The following is an 18,265-nucleotide window of genomic DNA, read 5'->3' on the forward strand; positions in this document are numbered from 1 at the left end:
TAATGAGTTTGTTAGAGACCCTGTTAAGAATAGTTTCTCTGGATTGGTGGGAGTGAGGAATAGAAAATGCACATTATCCAGAAGTGGGTCTGAAATGGAAAGGAGAGGCAGAGGAAACAGGAGAGATCTGAGCATACCTGTGGGTGACTAGAAAAAAGCCCAGAATGCACCCTGGTCTATAAAATGGCTTGAAGCGATTTACAATAAAAATAAACCCATTCACCCCAGAGTTTCTCATGGGGTTCCTCCTCTTGAGTAGTCCGGGCCCGTTTCTCCTGCTTTTCTTCCTTGTGCTACACCCTGGAAACTTTGGCAGTCACTGGGGGTCACGAGACAAAGTGGTCAGGTCTAAACACTGATTCCCTGCCCCGGCTGGCTTCATCAGGACGCTTCATCAAGAGACTCCAAGAGAGCAGAACCCCTGGGAGCCAGGCAGCAGCCAACAGAAGGCAGACAGTACTAAAAGTCAGGGACCTGGGTTCCAATCCGGCCCCTGCCACTCCATAACCTGCCATCCCATTGCAATTCCTCTCGGAGATCATGAGGGATGCCCAGGAAGCATACCACATGTGGTTGAATGCAGGCTGCACCCACACAAGAAGGTGCGAATAGGGCCTGTTTTCCCTAACAAGTGGCACTGTTTTAAGGGGTAACCTAAAACGTCTTGGGCTAACCCCCTAACAGTAAGTGCTCGGTAGATGCCAATGTAACCACGTCTTGTCCTGCACCGGCACAGCCTCTCGCTCTACACCGCACCTAGCGGAGTGGGCGGGAGGACCCCGCGCTCCCGGCCGCGCCCCCAGCTCCCGCCGCCTGTCGCGACAGCGGCGGTGCATTGTGGGGCTTGTAGTGCGGGGCTGGGTTGGTTGGGTGGGTGGGCGCGGCCGAGGCAGTCGCAGCGGGGCCATCTTCTACAGGCCGGCTGGTTCGGCCTGTGCAACCGGCACTCGCGCTCCTCGCCCGCCCCGATGGCGCCGCGGCCGCTGAGCCCCTTGGTGCTGGCGCTGGGTGGCGCGGCGGCCGTGCTCGGTTCGGTGCTCTTCATCCTCTGGAAGACCTACTTCGGCAGCGGACGTGAGCGACGCTGGGACGGAGGCGAGGCCTGGTGGGGCGCTGAGCCTGCCGGCCTTCCACAGTGGGACGAGTGGGACGTGAGTGCCCGAGGAGGGTCGGCGCCTCCGCGCGTGCAGCCGAGGGGGTGTGACCGCCGCCCTGCGAGTTGAGAGCTCGGCGCCGCAGGCGTCACGCTGGTGGGCGCGTGGCGGGCGACTGGGAGTCCCGGAACCCTGGAACCGCTGGGCGTTTGGGGGCGTGTGCTGTGCTGCGCCGCTGTAGGCCTCCGGCTTACTCGCGGGGGCCGGGGCGCGAGCGCGCGGTCGGGGAGCGCTGTCCCGCCAGCGCCGGGTGCAGCCGGTGCCCAGCTGGCGCCTGCGCTGTGCGTCCAGCCCGGGATGCCCTCCGGCCCCTCCCGCCGGCCCGCCGCTGTTTCGTTTGTTGCAGGGATTCGGCGCTTCTTGCCTCCATGGAGTGAGGAGGGATTGTCAGTCTAGGGAGGCTGAGTAAGGGAAGCGGAGGAATTTGCATGAGGTCACCCAGGGAAGGCTAGAAGAACGGCTTTTGGGAATTCAGGACTCTATTGACAGCGCTCGTGTGCACCAGAGCGGGCCTGGCAGTCCCTTGATGGCGGGAGGGCGGGGATGTGCGCTTTGGGCTTTCGGTCTTCCCTGGGGGAAGGGTGAGGCCAGAGGGTGCCGATCGCAGCCTGTCCCGTGCTCCGCAGCCCGAGGACGAGGAGGACGTGGAGCCGGCGCTGGAGGAGCTGGAGCAGCGCGAGGTGTTGGTGCTGGGGCTGGACGGCTCCGGGAAAAGCACATTCCTGCGCGTGCTGGCCGGAAAGCCGCCGCTGGAAGGCCACATCCCCACCTGGGGCTTCAACTCCGTGCGACTGCCCACCAGGAACTTCGAGGTGGACCTGCTGGAGAGTGAGCAGACACCCCCCCACCCCCACCCCCCCCCCCCGCGCCCGTCTCCCCCATCATCTCAGCTGGACCCAAGTTGGGGCTTGTTATCTAAGCAGGACACGCCCCTGTGGAAAATCTTTCCCATGTGTCCCTGGGGTACAGGATGGAGTCCAACACTGCTCTGTTCTCTGGTTTGGTCGCCGCCTGTCCCTCGACCTTTCTGCAGCCCACGTGCCTAACCCTGATAGACTCACAGCTAAAGTTTCCTGTATGCCAAGCACTTGACAGACAGCACTTTAAAAAGCCCTGCCAACAACTCCATAAAACTGGAAAGAGTTATTACGTTCATTATATATGTCTTGCATGAGGCAGTGAGGCCCAGAAAGTTAAATAATGTATCCAAGCTCAGGCAGCTTGCCAGTCTGTTAATGCTGTCTAGCTTGGGCTCTCGATATTAAGCACCCTGTACATTGCTTGCTTCTGAAATAAGTGATAGTCACTCAGTCGTGTCCAACTCTTTAGGACCTCATGGACTGTGTAGCCTGTCAGCCTTCTCAACCCATGGAATTCTCCAGGGTTTCTGAAGGGTGCTTGCTTTTTTCTTTCTTATCGTCTGTGCCTTGTATGCACTGTTCTCCCAGTCTGGAAAGCCCTTCTTCCCTTTATGAACTGCTGTTCATCCTTCAAGGTTCAGGTCAAAGGTGATATCCCATGAAGCCTTATCTGACCCCCAGTCTAGCTTAAGAGTTCTTGCTCTGGGCTCCCCTTCTGCTACTGTGTTTGCCACATACCTCCCTGAGTCCCGGACTGCGCATCTAGGGCACAGATAAATCTGATCCAGCTCTGGCCCCTAGGGCCCAGCCCCAGTCAGGTACCTGGAAGATCACTTGTTGAGTGAGTGATCAAAGGAGGATCTGAATAGCCTCCTGCCCTCAATGTTAGGCTTCCTGGGATCTCAGGAGAGGCTAGGAGAGAGGGTATTGAGAGGGCAGCAGTACTTTACCCCTGTGTCCAGTCACAGACTCAGTGGAAAGGAACAAGTGGATTTCTGCCCGCCATATTACTCAGACCATAAAGACTCAGTGGGTTTAGTTAAGTGCCAAAGTGGTGGGATCAGACTCAAGGCCTGGCCGTTGGCCTCAATGGGCCCAGTTCCTCTGGTCTCAGGGCCTTGCCTGCTAGCCTGCCCTGGCTACATCTTTCTTCCCTGATTGTAGCAAACATTGATATTCACCTGAGATTCAGGCCTTTTAGCATGCTTTCTGTGTTTCCATCTCTCGTGCCCAGGACACAGAAAATTCAGATGGGGGTTCTGCAGTTGAGGCCCACTCTGTCTGGCAGAGACAGTATCCAGGCTCAATAAGGTCACTCAACCTGGATTCAAACCCAGATCTCCCATTCATGTCTGGGGCCTTTCCCCTGCCACACCACTCAGTTTGCTATGGTCACCTACAGTGCTTGGCCTGGAGCCCGGCTGAGAATGAGCCCCTTGTGGATCTTTGACTTTTCCCTCCCCTCCCCACCCCCACCTCCTATATCCATTTTATTAACTAGTTCTGTCAGCTTTATCCTCCAATAGAGTTTGCATCTGTCTGTTTCTTCCCACCTCCATCTTTGCCTGCTTGTCCCAATCCACGGTCACCTATCAGTACTACAGCAGTCTCCTTGCTGGTCTTCCTGATTCCACTTCTGTCCTCAATATTGACCAGCAGCATCTTTCAGAAATCCGTATCACTTCATGTCATTCTTGCTTAAAATGCTTTCGGGGCTCCCCACAGCCTCTCTGTGGCCTTACAGGCCCTGTGTGGTCCAGCCCTGGCCAGCCCTGCTGGTCGTGGCTCCTTCTCCCCCTCTGGCAGCGCCTCAGCCACCTTGAATGCCTTCTGTTTCTTGAACACATGGATCTTGCCCTGTCCGGTGCCTATAACGCTTTTTTCTGCCTCTTCTCATGACCAGCTCCTTGTCATCATCCCAGATTCAGCTCACATGCCACCTCCTTAGGCCACCTTCTCAGACCACCCAATCCAAAGCCACCAGCAGACACTACCCCCACCCCACCCCGCCACTTTCACTTTTTCTGTTTTATTTCCTTCCCTTGTGGAATGTGTTTTTGTGTTACTGCTGTGTTGGTCCTGGTTACAGAGGGAGCTCCTTGAGAGCAGGGGCTCCCCTGCCTGCCTTGCTGACCTCTGTGTCCCCAGCACCCAGATCAGTGCTTGGCACCTAGTAAGTACTCAGTATATACTTGTTGAGTGCCTGCTATGTGCCAGGCATTGTGCTGAGGGCTTTGGGGGGATCCAGAGATACATAGCTCTAACTCTCAAAGAGCTGAGAGTCCATAAGTGTCAGAAGTCTAATCAGAAACACTAGGATGCAGGGGTGACCATTGAGGACTTTGCAGAGGGACACAGAGGAACAGGAATGCAACCCAGGTTGGGGGATGTGCTACTTGGACAGCCACACGGTGGCAGGATTGAGTATGGCCTTTCCAAGGAAAGAAAATGGGGCAACCAGACTGAACAAGAAAAACTGAATGGAGAATGGCTGTTCTCAGGCAGCACAGGGGGTCCTGGCTGCTGACGACAGCCACTGACCTGGGAGGAAGCTAGGGATTGGGAGGAGGCAGGACAAAGAACCAGAGTACTGTGTTTTGAGGACATCTTATACCCCAGTCCTGTGAAAGGTACATTGTGTACAGTACTTTGGGGTTTTGCTACAACCTGTTAGGTAAGTTGAGTGAGGAAGAGACTGATGTTCAGAGGTGTCGACCTGCTCAGGGAGATATAGCTGTCAGAGCTAGAGCTGCACCCAGGTCCGATTGGCTCAGGAACCCGTGGACTTTCCCTTGCTCCATTGGCCAGTGGAGCCTTGGGAGGCTGGAAGTGATGTGGGGGTGGGCTGTAAGTAGAGAGTCCGGGCCCAGGGAGGCTCTGAGCTGGCCCCTGGCCTCTCCTCAGTCGGCGGCAGCCAGAATCTGCGCTTCTACTGGAAGGAGTTTGTGAATGAAGTGGATGTGCTGGTGTTCATGGTGGACTCGGCTGACCGGCTGCGGCTGCCGTGGGCCCGACAGGAGCTGCACAAGCTGCTGGACAAGGACCCTGACCTGCCTGTTGTGGTGGTGGCCAACAAGCAGGTGAGGGCCATGGGAGGCTGGCTGCGGTCAGCTGGGCTTGATCCACGATGCCTGGGGCAGGGAGCACCGGAGAGGGGTTCGGGCCTAGACCCATGACCTGCAGCACACAGCTGATACTGTCGCCCCCTCTGCTACCTGTGCTGTGTCCTCATTCCTCATCCCTCATCCTCTCGGCCTCCCTCTCTGCCTCCCTGTCATTTGTCATCCTGGAAGAATGAGAAAAATAATTTCTCTGTGTCCATTGTGTCTGAGGTGTGGTTTTGAATAATATTTCATATGATGTTTCTATTCACTCTGTAAGCTATGGGATACTGTTTTCATTTTACATACAGGGAATCTGAAGCTCAGAGAGATTTTGTACACCTTGAAAATAGTAAATTGGGAAGTTTTACTCTAATTGCACCTTTTCCACTCTGCTATGTCCCTAATGATCTCTGACTCTAGATCAGAGAGCTATAGCTGGGAAGTGGTAAGAAGTTAACAAGTTAAATACTAATAACTAACATTTACTGTGTGCTCACAGCATGCTAAGCACACTGTAATCATGACCTCACTATAGGCCTTGACGTTAGCCCAAAGTTACAGCTGCTGTGTGGCAAAGCCAGGTCTTGAGCTCAGATCCTCCTCAGATTTCCTGCTCTTCACTCTATGCTATATACGTCTCCTGGCCCAGTAACTCTTGGCATCACATACTTACGGTGCCATTCTCTGCCGCAGTACAGAGTCCTGTTGTGTTTCAGGTGGCATGGGCCCATGGCCCTGAGAACTGTGGGACATGTTTCCAGCCTGGCTTGGAGACATTCTGTCTGTCTTAGACCTCAGGTTTCCTCTGCCTATCAAGAAATATCTGGCACAGTTATAAACAGGGTAACCTTATGTTCTGGTCTGCCTGTGACAGGCCCCAGCTATGCCTGTTGCTCTGATACAACTATACTAGTTCCCACTTTGAGTCTCAGAAGTAACCCAGTTTGGACAATGAATCGTGTCATCTTATATATAAACTATGGTTTATAGTGATTTTAAACTTTACAGAAGACAGCACCTACGGTCCCATCATTCTATGAACTGCTTCAAGAAGAAACCTTTTAATCTTGGGCCAGGCTTGAAATTAAATGCACCATCACCAGCCATGCTGAGTAGTGGCCTCTGTTTTTTCCTCAACAGGTTTCTAGGAGTCTAGGGGAGGTGAGGCCTTTGTCTGAAAGTGACCTTACCATAAGATCTCTCCACCATTGAATTTAGGAAACTGAGCTAAGATTTCTGTAAAGGTCATAAACTTGGTCATCAAACCAACCTGGGTTTAAAACCTGGCTCTGCCACGTGTCACTGTTTCCTTTGCTAAATGATACCACCTCCCTGAGCTGATTTCCCCATCAGTTTAGTATGGACAGTGAGTTAAATGAGATGAGTACCTATCACAATGCCTGACTTAGAGGACGTGCTGTTTCTTAGCACAGTGGCTATGGGTGAGAATGAGGGGGTGGAAAGAAGCTGATACCAAGGAAAGTCAGAGATGAGGAAGTGAGTTTAGACCAACTGGGCAAGAGAGAACTTAGGCTCCAGTGTTCCCCCCAGGGAGCCGATGAACAGTTTATTTCACAGATGACAAGGGTGGGTAGTTGGGACACACTCTCAATCCAGCCTGACGTCTCCGTTTCATCCCAGGACCTGAGCGAAGCCATGAGTATGGTGGAGCTGCAACAGGAGCTGGGCCTGCAGGCTGTCGATAGCCAGCGGGAACTTTTCCTCTTGGCAGCCAGCATCGCCCCTGCAGGAACCAGCTTTGAAAATCCTGGCACCGTGCACATCTGGAAACTGCTCCTGGAGCTTCTCTCCTAGGCTGGCGCCCACCCGCTCACTAGCCAGCCCTGGAGACTTCAGTTCTGCTCCTCCTGCTTCTTCATCTCCAGCCTGGGCCTGGGGCACGGTCTACATAACATCTCTTCCCTTCTTCCCTCCTCACCCTCAAGAGCAGGGCCTGGGTGAGGCCAAGAACCACACAGAGGCCTCCCAGTGAGCTAGCCATGAGGCTGAAGCAGGGAGGCAGTTGAGGCCAAGGGTGGGAGAGGACAGTGTCTTGCTAATTCTGAGCAGCAAGTGGATCCCACTTTCACCAAGGAAGGCAGCCTCATCCTCTGACCTGTACAGCGAGCTGCCCAGCAGGCTCAGTTCTCCCCGCCCTGCTGGTCCCAAGGGGTGAGGACTGGTGTAGGTGTCCGAAGTACGCCCTAACCCTAGACTGATCCCTTCTGGTGATTTTGCACCCTCTCGTGTGGGCAGGTTCTGGGCCATAAGCCACGAGCTCAGACTCCCTGTCCTGCCTTATGCTCCAACCCCAGCTGGCTCGTGGCCTTGTGCAATCCCTGCCTCTCTGGGCCATCCCTTTTAAAGAGAGGTGATTTAGGTGGTGGCTTTCTAACCAACCTATAAAGATAGGAAGCTTGAGGAGGAATCTAGAGATCCTGGCAAGAAGCTTCCTGAAACCTCCCTGCTTTCCCAAGGCTGAGGTCGAGCCCGCTAACCTCTTAAATAGATAGTAAGTGGTCTTCACCCCCTAATCAGAGAGACTGAAACCCACACCCACCCCAATCTGGAGTCAGAAGCTGCTACTCTTACACTTAACTGTGCCAATGCCCATGTTTACATAAGTCTGGGGAAGGAAGGAGCTTGCCTGTGTTCCTGGGAAGACTTGTCAGGGGAGCAGGATGTTGGCCTCCAGACTGCATTTAATTATTTATTTATTTATAAAAGGAACAGGCCCAAGTTTTAGGCTCTGTTTCTAGGTGCTGTTATCCAAACCCTAGATGACTGTCATGGAAAATTTGGATCTTTGAGGAAAATAGCTGGAATCATGAATGACAGTGTGGTAAGCTACACGTGTCAATGGAGACAGAGCTCTTCCTCCCCCAACCCTTTGTGGCTGTACTTGATGTCATAGAATTTCACCATGACCCATATGAACTTGAACTCCAATACTTGGCCTAATACATCAAAGGGACACAAACTCTGTAGAGGTAACAAATGACTCTGGGAGAGGCAATTTCATCATAGTTACTCTTACAAAGAAATTAGAATTAGCAGACCAACCAATGGGTAGCCTTGAGTATATCGCATAGCCTTCCTGGACCTGCTGATTGTGCAGCTAAGGCAAAGCTGGACAGAATAGCTGGTGTCCTCTCCAGAACACATTCCGTGATTCTCCTGTTTCCAGTGATCAGCCAGTTTAAAGACTGTCTCTGTACTGACTCTGTACTGACTCTTCAGTGCAGGCAGAAGGAACCTTTTGTCTGTCAAGAGGCCACTGAAGAGTTGACAGCCACAAATGGGCCTTTTTTTTGAGGAGGGAACCAACTCAGTTTGCTTTTTAATTGAGAATAGAGATTATGTGCCTTTGTTTCATTTGACATTTACTCAGCATGCCACAGTTTCATACTGTGGCGGGTGCACGAAGGGTGGGCCGGGAAGGTGTCTCAGAATAGAATCACTTTTCTTTGAAATTCCGATTAACTTTCTGTCTTAAGTGATTTGACTGATTTTATTTTAAATATTTTGGGAATGACTTGGGTTTTAGAGTAGCCTTTGAAACTCTGCTGACACTTCATTTTGCTGGCAGAAAGTAAGGAGACTTTACTTCTCTGTTCTGTGAACTTCACCTTGTCCTCTAGCGTTAATACTTGAAAGTTAGCCTTGGAGCCAACATTTTGGAGAGGGGCGCCCTTTTCTACTAATTAAGCTCTGCCTTTGGTCTAGTGCATATCACTATGTAGTACAGTTTTTAAAGTCCCCACTGTCAGGAGGTGAGAATAGAGTTACGTACTTGAGCAGCTTTCAAAGACCAGTCTCAGAGGCAACAGGTCCCGAGGCACACGAGGAGACACCACCGAGGAGCACTGAAGGTCCTGGGCGGTGGCCGTTGGTGCCTGTACAGGCCGTATGGACGTCCTGTCGGCCTGTGGGTGTGCGCGTGTCTGTGGCTGATGGCAGCACTCCTCTGCTGGCCTGTCCTCCAGGTGGGGAGCCAGACAGTGCTTGTGTCCTGGTTCCTACCAGGACCAGGCTGGGCAGAGTCGAGGAAGGGCCTTTTTTCAGAACCGCTGACTGCCTTGCGCTCTTATGTAGTTGTTCCTGAATGTGACTTTGGCTCAAGAGCCTAGGTGGCTGCTTTGGGGAAGCTGTTCATCTCAAGTGCAGCTCCTGACTAACCGGGATGACACCATGTTTCCCCCTCCGCCCCACCTGAGCTTGGCACTAGCGAATGGACAGCCGGGCAGCTCTCGCACTCTCATGAAGACCATACAGTGCCCACTTCATGCTTGGGAAGGCAGCTCATGCGTCTGTGTGCCGGTTGAACCTGTGAATCATGCACGCTGACACTGGGGGCTTCTGCTCTTGAGGTTATTTGAATGAAATCATGGCTTCTGACATGCTGCTGTCCTTCTGAAGAGAGGTCAGCCTGGCCCAGAGCTTGAACACGTGGATGGTCTAGGCAAGAGGGCTCTTGAGGCTACTGGGACCACCACCTTGGACCAGCTGCCTATCCCAAAAAGCCTCCTCTGGCACCTCCTGGTGTTTGGAACCATCCGTTGTAAGCTTGTGCCAACACAGTGGTATCCAGCTGTGAGGACTGGAGAGGAGGTGAAGTTGGTCCCTCCGGGCCTCCGGACCCTCCTCAGAAGTGCTGGTGAAAAATTTCACAGCTCCAGCATGTCTGAATGAGACCCCCGATTCTCCAGAAAAATGTTTCCACTTGCCTTTGGAAAATATTTTGTTCTTAGGCTAGGTTAGTAGCAACTGCCAGCATCTCAAACCAGCCGCTGAAACTCGTCTGTGGCGTCTATCCTCGTCCTCTCACAGTTGCCCCAGACCTCAGACCTGCACAGTCAGCAGTCTGCCTCACCCCTGCCGACTGCTGTCACCTTCTCCAAGTCTTCTCTAGTAACTCTAGAGGGAAACCTCCAGCTTTCCCTGCTGCCTCCTGGAGATGGGCCCATAAAGGGACAAGGGGAAGATTGCCATCAGATCTGAAGTAAAGGAGCCTTGCTGTCCCAGCCCATGCCCTGTGAACCCAGGCCCACAAACTGCATAAAATGGAGTGTTGGTGGCTGTGTACAATAAATGCCAAAAATTTGGTGGTGGTTTCATATAAATTCTGATTTTGAGGAACAAACGTGCTTGGTGCTTAGCAGTCCCAGGGAGGGACAGCTATGGAGGGTGGTCCCAGAACACGTCCCACAGCAAATCCCAATCCCTTCAGTCCACACTGGGGTGGGTGGGTACATCAGCTTTGGCCTAACAGTACTTTTGGGGAGATACCCAAACCCTTCCTTGTAGGAGTTCTAGCTGACAGGGCCAGAGCTAGGCATGAAAATGGAAGTGAGAACTTTTTTTTAATTTTAGCAATGCTGTTTTGTTTTTTAAGTGAAGAATAATTGCTTTACAGAATTGGAGAACAGCTTTGACTGCCTCCATACCAGAGGTCAGAATGGAGGTGGCACCATTCCACAAGTGTCCCCCCAACACCTGCCCTTGGGCTGGGCTCTGTGGTTCCCTCACAAGGTCGCTGGATTCAAGCCCAGTCTGGTAGGGGATGTCCAACCAGACTAAAAGACAGTTACTGGCATTGGCTACAGAAGTCGGGGCTGGGGGGACTCCAGGACACTGACACAGCCTGGGAGCAGAGGAAGGTGGTATGGAAGGCTTCCGCAAAGCCCTGTGGTATGGCAGCTGAACTGGGTGAAGAAACAAGGTTAAGGGCCTGGCCCGGTCACAGGCCTGATTTCAGAATGCTCTGAAGGACTTCTGCATTCCTAAAGCTTTCATTCCTAAAGCCTTCGCTCACGGTGACGGTCACTGCTGGAGTCTAGCAAGTCGAGTCCAAAAGGCAGGTTTCTGTCCAGTTTCCAGCCCGCCTTAACGGTGTGAGACAGTGGGCTGCTTTCAGTGGCCGAAGAGAAGGCCAGCAAGCGAAAGTCTAGGCGTAGTCATTGGACAGAGTAACTTCAAACCCCATGTTAATGCCTCTCAAGCCTGTTTCCTTACCAGTGAGAAGATAAAACCACACAACTGTGTGGGTTTTTTGTGAAATGTTTTATGTAAAAATACTTAACTCCTTTCCTAGAGCAGTGAGGGGAGACAAGTTTTATGTGACTTAAGGAGAAACCTCAGGAACAGAAGGTTTTTATATTATTGATACCTGACAATAATGAATCAAAATGCCCAGCACCCACCTCACTGTGACTATAATCCTGCTACATACCAATCATGCCACCAAATTACACAGGCCAGGCCCGAAGGAATGCCATGCAGTGTGCAGCCCAGGACGTGGTACACAGCAGAGTTGCATTCAGCAGTCCAACAGACATCTCAGAAAGCAGGTTTGGGGACTTCAGACTCAAAAGACAAGCAGCAAAGGCAGGTCACTTGAAGGCAGATCAGGAGGCAGCTATATAGCATCTTATCCGCTGGCACTCGAGCCACAACTGGCTTCAGACCAGGGCCACAGAAAACCAGTTCACCAGCCCCCAGCCTGGGGTGGGGCCACCACTGGAGGCCTCTCCCAAGCAGCCCAGGCTTCCGTAAAAGTATTAGTCAGCTCAGATGGTAAAAAATCTGCCTGCAGTGCAGGAGACCCAGGGTCTATCCCTGGGTCAGGAAGATACCTGGAGAAGGGAATGACTGCCCACTCCAGTATTTTGTCTGGAGAATCCCATAGACAGAGGAGCCTAGCAGACTACAGTCCATGGGTCACAGTCAGACGTGACTAAGTGACTGACTCACTTTTCTGTAGAAGTGATAGTGGAACTGCTGTTCAGGAAACCAAGGTAGCGAGCAGTAGAACCAGAACAGGGGAGAAAAGGGAGGGCAGCTGTGCCTAGGAGGGTACATGAATGTGCAAAGGACTGAATGGCCTCTTTGGTTGAGGAGGTTACTGAAGGGGGCAGCCCCAGGGCTTGGCTGGGAGGGCAAATACAAAACTGTCAGAGAAGTAAAAATAACTATTTTATTGTACACAGACTATATTCAAACAAACCACGCGCTCAGAAAACAGCAGGTTCTGGCTTTTCCCAGAGCCCCAAGAAGAATATAAATTGGAGCCTCTGGGAGACAGTATCTTCTCCAAAGTGAAAAGTGAGAGAGAAAGAGAGAGTGTACGCGTGCACGTGCATTGTAACCCTTTGATTCCATGGGGTTTGGCTGGCCTCATCTGTAGATGCATACCACTCCTTGCTTCTCTAGTCCAAGAGGAAGCCTCAACCTGGGGCAGGCATAAACCAGTCACTCAACCTCCATTTTATTCTTTTGCAAAGAATCAGTGAAGGCTTGCCACTCTGCTGGGTAAAAGCGCTTGTAGACGTTGATCTTATTCCGAATCTGTTTTGGGGTATCTTGATAGTAATTCTTCTCATCCCGGGCCATAGCCTAAGGAAAGAAAAGGGCCACTTGAATGAAGAAGGCTGGACAGGCCAAGTTCAAATCCCTAGCCCTGCATTGGACAAGGTACTGCCCATCCCTGAGATTCAGATTCCTCGTGTCAAAAGTCATAGTGTATGTGGGAAAATGGGTACAAGTACCCTCAGAGACTAGGCAGGAGCTGAGACCCGCTGAGTAGCTCATTCTTTGTCCATCACCAACTGATCCCACCTGGGCACAGGGTCCCAGTGTAGCCAGATCTTTCCATTTTTAAGAGAAGCCAAAAAAAAAAAAAAAGGAGTTGAGACCTCCCATAATTAAAATGGGAGTTAACCCCTGAACAGCAGTTAACTCTTGAACAGCACAGATGTGAAGTGCATGGGTCCACTTATAATGGGTATTTTTCAGGAGTAAATACTTTAGCACTACATGGTCCATGGTCAGTTGAATCCCAAGATTTGAGGAACTGCAGACTGGGAGGACCAATTGTAAATTATACACAGGTTAACCTCAGGTTGTTCAAGGGTCACCTGCAGTTCATTAAAAATACCATGTGAGCAAACAATATATATTTATGAGTGGGATACACACCACAGGCTCTTCAGTCTACCCAATTATAAGCATTCTGTCAAAGGGATCCATTTCCTAGGGTATCTTTCCTCTTTGTTTCCACTCAATCTCAGGAAACAGGCACTAGCCAAGCAGATCAGACCCCAAATGGTCCAGGGTACCCTCTCCAAGGACCCAAGTGGTTCCTCCTGCCAGGCCTGAACCACTTACCTTATAGTTTTCCCCATGGTTCTCCACCATGTAGCGAACATAGTCAATGAGATCTCGTGACAGTGTATTTCCTTTCTTTTCCGGAAGGCTGGCTTCTGCCTCCAGGTCTGGGTTGAGAGAAGCCAAGAGACAGGGAATGAAGCTTTGCTTCCTGCATAAGTTGAGCTGCGCAGTCAATCCTAAGCCACAAGAGTTAATACACTGGCCAAGTGATGACCTTCCCCTCTTCTTCTCCAAATTCAGTACTAGAACCTTCCTCATTAGCCCCTCAGGTCCCAGGCTCTGCCTATGGCACAAGCATCCATCAGCATGGCAATAAGTCACCTCTCTTTGGGTCTCAGATGGGTGAAAGGAAGGCACCAAACTAAAAATCCCTGCTTAGTGCCAGGTACTAGGGACAGAGATGAAGACACATTGCTTGTCCACAATGCAGGGCTCCATTCCAGCTCTAAAATTCTTTGAGAACCTCTTAAAAGTGTTAATATGTGAAATGAAAAGGTGTGAATAAATGAGAACTTGAGCTGTAGGAACTAGGGCCCAAGGCACCTCACTGTTCCACATGAGGGGAAAAACCAAACTCTGGAGTCAATATGGCCTCACTCCTAAAATAGCTGGGCTTCTCTGATGGCTCAGCAGTAAAGAATCTGCCTGCAGTGCAGGAGATGCAGGTTCAATCCCTGGATGGGGAAGATCCCCTGGAGAAGGAAATGGCAATCCACTCCAGTATTACTGCCTGGGAAAACCTATCCTTAGAGTACCTGGAGAGCTACAGTCCAAGGGGTCAGAAGAGTTGGACATGGCTTAGTGACTGAACACACACGCACACCACTACTGAGCTATATATTTTTAAAATTATTATGATGGTAAATTTTGAGGGTTTTTATTTTTTGCCACAATTTACATTTTTTTAATGGTAAATTTTGTGGGATTTTTTTTAACCGTAATTTTAAAAATTTTAATTAAAGAATTAAAAGTAAAACTTAAGATTAGCTTTCACTACACTAAGTACACATGATTTTGTATATACAATCCTGTGCAGTAACTCTTACAAGAATCACTAAAATAGACTACAGACAAGAATTCATGGAATTCTATATCAAATGTCTGGTCAGAGGGCTTTCCTGGTGGCTCAGAGGTAAAGAACTGGCCTGCCAAGGTAGGAGACACGGGTTCGATACCTAATCTGGGAAGATCTCACATGCAGTGGAGCACGAAGCCCGTGGACACAACTCTTGAGCCTGTGCTCTAGAGCCCAGAAGCCACAACTACTGAGCCCACGTGCTGCAACTACTGAAGACTGTGCTCTTAGAGCCTGTGCTCCACGAGAGAAGCCACCACAGTAAGAAGCCTGCGATGCTTGCCATGACCAGAGAACAGCCTGAGCAGCAATGAAGGCATAGCCAAAAATAAATAAATAATATTTTTTAAATGGTCATTCAAATCTTCAAACTTTGCAGAATTTACCCTCTTGTTTTAATATTCAGTCTCTATAGCCTTAAAATACATAAAGTTGATTTATCATTGGAAAGATTCAGTTTAGTCACTCAGTCATGTCTGGCTCTTTGAGACCCCATGGACTGCAACACACCAGGCTTCCTTGTCCATCACCAACTCCTGGAGCCTACTCAAACTCATGTCCATCGAATCAGTGATGCTATCCAACTATCTCATCCTCATTGCAAAGATTATATGGTGGAATCTCTAAAAAAAAAATATCTGTTCATCCTTAAACTCATGAGAAGCTGAATTCATGCCTGAGACTTATTGTTTTCTCCTTTATCCTCTCAGGCACTGGTTACGTCCTCCCCGAACATCTCTGGCCTCCCTTCACACATTGGAACTTAGTCAGTAGACTGAAAATGTCTCGGCCAGGACACAGTTCTACCTCTGCCAGCTGAGCCCTGGACCGGCTCACTTCCTCCCTCTGAACTTCAGTTTCTCCATCTGTACCATGAGAATATCTGAGGGTCCTCTCCAGCCCTGTATAGGATGCTGACCTAGAGAAATTGTGGCCCACACCCACCATTAAGCACATAAGGCTTCCGCACAAGCTCCTTAGGCCTCTCTTCTACATCCACTTCCATGGCTTTTACCTGCAGAGAACAGAGACCGTGAGAACAGCAGACAGAAGAAATATCCTGGATGAGGGAAAATTCTAAAGGCTCCTGCCCATCCCAGCACAACTGCCTTATCCATAAGGGTCCCTCCACAAGGTCAGGCAAGAATAGATGACCAAAAGAGCTAATGCCCTGGATGCTTTTTGGTTCCCAAGATGCTCAAGTAAGCAATTTATCTTTCTGCGTCTATCTATAAAATGGGCAGAATATTCCTTGCCTGCCTCACTTCACTGTGTGATTATCAAATGGAGCAATGCACATGAAAGCACTTAAGACTTCAATGAGGGAGAGAGGTCAGATGCCTTCTCTTATGCAAGGAGCAGGCTGACAGCGCTTGGCTATAATTTCACATTTATTCAATAAACAGTAGTGCCCTGTTCCTCTAGCATAAAGAGATAATAAGAAATTTGCCTGAAGGCAACGGGACAAACCCAATCAGCAAGCCCATTCATTAACTATAGACCACTAGTCACATCCTAAGCACCACCGAGTGAGGCTTAGTACTGAATGGAACAGAGTTCTTGTCCCCAAGCAGATTATGTTGGGGGAAAGAGGCACAGACAATAAACAGATAAATATACCACATGACATGCCATAAAGTATTTACAAGTGCCAAGGAATTAAAGTAGAAAAGAAGTTACTGAGGGAAAGGGGGTGCTATTTTTGAAAGTGGTCCAGAAAAAGACCTATTCCGGAGAAACTAGCCTAAGGGAAGCCTCAGGCCAAGGACGACTGGATAACTTAGGAAAGGAGTGAGGAACAGTAAGGATTCCAAACTCCTTATTAGGAAAGTTAAGGGCAGAAAAAGATAAATTCTGGAAAACTGAGATGGCAAGGGATCCAAATAGTTTAATTTCAGAAGGAAAAAGTGAGTGCCGAAGGAAAACGGAAGCTCCAACCCAGGTCCAATGTGTGCTAAGGGAGGCAGTATAAGGGAGATACTAAAGGTAATCTCAACGCAGTCAGGCTGGCCCAGCTGGCTGTAGGGAAGTCACAAACCCAAGAAGGGCTTGAGGGAGGTAACAGACAGGATTAAGCCAGCTCAGGATGGTGTGGCGGCGGAGGGCAAGGCCGGGACCATGTCAGTACCTTTCTCTTAAGAAGGGGCACTGCCCTGTTGGGGTCCATAGCCAAACCCATCTCGGCCAGGTTCTGCCGCACCGATTTGGTCTGGTCCCAGGCATGTCGGATGTGTGAGCTACGGGGAAAAAAAGAGGGCGGTCGCGGGACTGTCATCTCGCTAGCCGTCCTGGCCGAGGTCTCCTGCCTTCTAAACCCCAGTCTCCTCACCATTCGATCCGCGGCGCTGCCTTCCGTCGAGCATTCCGGTTCAGACGCTTCCGGTTAACATTATAACCGAACTTCTGCCTCCGAGTCTTTCCCTTGGCTTTGGGCATTGCACTGACCACAGCACGGAGTACTAGACTCTGCTTCTCACTCCAACTACCGCGTGTAGCGACTCCTTCCGGCTAGTGGAGCACGTGGTTTTGCAGGCTTTCGGGAAATGTAGTCTTCTTCTCAGCGACACAGGCTGGTTACTATAACTCCCAGAATGCCATGAGCGAACGCGCCTGCGTACAACGTTCAGCAAAGCCCTTTTCCCTGCCCCACTTTAAGGACCTCATCAGGAGGCGGGGCTTAGCGTCCGAATTTTCGCCTTCTGCTGTTGCTTGAAACATGGAGACTCCTGGCCGTGTCACTCCGGAGGCACCCTTTGAACCATCGCAGCCCCCAGTCATTGAAGGCTTTAGCCCCAGTGTATACAGCACTTCGGAAAGCTTCAAGGAAAAGTTTATTCGCAAGACCCGCGAGAACCCATTGGTACCCATAGGTAAGCAAGTGGGAGCTTTAGGAACTGTAGACCAAGAGGGCAGTGATGTAGAGGGAATGAAATAGGGGAGGATCGGGACCCCAGCTGGGTGACCCGAATGAGAAGAGGCCGGGCGGTGAGGGGTGAACGTGATTGGAGAAGGAGCTAGACTGGATTGGGGGCGCTGGGACGCGGCGGACTCTTAACTCCGAGGACCACCCCCCTGCCCCGGCCCTCCTTCTGCCCACCCCTCCCACCTCGGCCCCAACCCACAGCGCGCTCTCCTCAGCTCCTGTTTAAGAATATCTTGACCCTGAAGAGGGAAGACCAAAGAGGGGAGGGGCCCTCTAGAGCCGGACCTGCCTGCCACTTCCCACCTGCTTTGTCGCCTCTTCAGGCTGCCTGGGCACTGCGGCCGCCCTTACCTATGGTCTCTACTGCTTCCACCGGGGACAGAGCCAGCGCTCCCAGCTCATGATGCGTACCCGGATCGCCGCCCAGGGCTTCACGATCGTTGCCATCTTGGTGGGTCTGGCTGCATCCACTCTGAAATCTCGACCTTGAGCCGGTGGCCTCACCTTGAAAGCTTCACGGATATGGTGTATACAGCATTTCGGAACCACCGGTCCTACCACTAAAATAACTCCTTCATTTCCCCTAACAAGCCCTGTATCAGTGCGGGTGGAAGTGGCGAATTGTGTAAACGACAGATTCCCCCCCCCCCGCCCCGCCCCCTGGAATCTCAGGTTCGGTTCAGTTTGCGTGTTCCCTACTTCTGTTTATGTTGCACCTTGGCCACTTCTACCTAATAAACTCTGATTCACTTGTAGTTTAGTGAATTCATTCCCAGTCTCGCCGCCATGGTTTTTGGTCTTTGGTTTTAGGAGAAAACAGACTAAAGACTGCAGGGTCTTTTAGAAATCCAGTAGTCTACTGATTCTCAAACTTTCCTGACAACAGTCACCCCGAGGTATTTATTAAAAGTAGGCAGTCTTGAGAGTCCCTTGGACAGCAGGGAGATCAAGCCAGTGAATCTTAAAGGAAATCAACCCTG

The 18,265-nt window shown here is 50.9% G+C and overlaps 3 protein-coding genes and 1 non-coding gene across 5 annotated transcripts; 3 read left to right on the forward strand and 1 right to left on the reverse strand.

Annotated features, from left to right (window-relative positions):
* Nucleotides 1–891: 891 nt before the first annotated feature.
* Nucleotides 892–10,223, forward strand: ARL10 (ADP ribosylation factor like GTPase 10). 2 transcript variants are annotated; one of them, XM_005209154.5, is made up of 4 exons: nt 892–1,151; nt 1,781–1,982; nt 4,919–5,094; nt 6,760–10,223. In XM_005209154.5, exons 1-4 carry the CDS (start codon nt 969–971, stop codon nt 6,931–6,933), a joined length of 735 nt encoding a protein of 244 aa, XP_005209211.1. In that variant the 5' UTR covers nt 892–968; the 3' UTR covers nt 6,934–10,223.
* MIR1271 (microRNA mir-1271) lies at nt 4,163–4,248 on the forward strand. Its single transcript, NR_030889.1, has one exon. It is a non-coding gene; the product is annotated as a microRNA mir-1271 (primary transcript).
* A 1,852-nt stretch (nt 10,224–12,075) lies between the features above and the next one.
* NOP16 (NOP16 nucleolar protein) lies at nt 12,076–16,833 on the reverse strand. Its single transcript, NM_001014856.1, is given in 5 exon segments — nt 12,076–12,513; nt 13,285–13,391; nt 15,308–15,377; nt 16,491–16,599; nt 16,692–16,833. Coding segments are annotated over 5 exon segments (537 nt in total). The 5' UTR covers nt 16,799–16,833; the 3' UTR covers nt 12,076–12,369.
* A 223-nt stretch (nt 16,834–17,056) lies between these two features.
* Nucleotides 17,057–18,040, forward strand: HIGD2A (HIG1 hypoxia inducible domain family member 2A). Its single transcript, NM_001077861.2, is given in 2 exon segments — nt 17,057–17,232; nt 17,609–18,040. Coding segments are annotated over 2 exon segments (321 nt in total). The 5' UTR covers nt 17,057–17,078; the 3' UTR covers nt 17,776–18,040.
* Nucleotides 18,041–18,265: the final 225 nt, after the last annotated feature.

This window comes from Bos taurus, chromosome 7, assembly GCF_002263795.3.
Source record: "Bos taurus isolate L1 Dominette 01449 registration number 42190680 breed Hereford chromosome 7, ARS-UCD2.0, whole genome shotgun sequence".
Lineage (NCBI taxonomy): Eukaryota > Metazoa > Chordata > Mammalia > Artiodactyla > Bovidae > Bos > Bos taurus.

Excerpts from the sequence above, each read along its gene's own strand:
- ARL10 (XM_005209154.5), top strand. The coding sequence starts at position 969 with ATGGCGCCGCGGCCGCTGAGCCCCTTGGTGCTGGCGCTGGGTGGCGCG. Across the intron at positions 1,983-4,918 it reads CGAGGTGGACCTGCTGGAGA|TCGGCGGCAGCCAGAATCTG; the intron begins GTGAGCAGACAC and ends GCCTCTCCTCAG. Across the intron at positions 5,095-6,759 it reads TGGTGGTGGCCAACAAGCAG|GACCTGAGCGAAGCCATGAG; the intron begins GTGAGGGCCATG and ends GTTTCATCCCAG.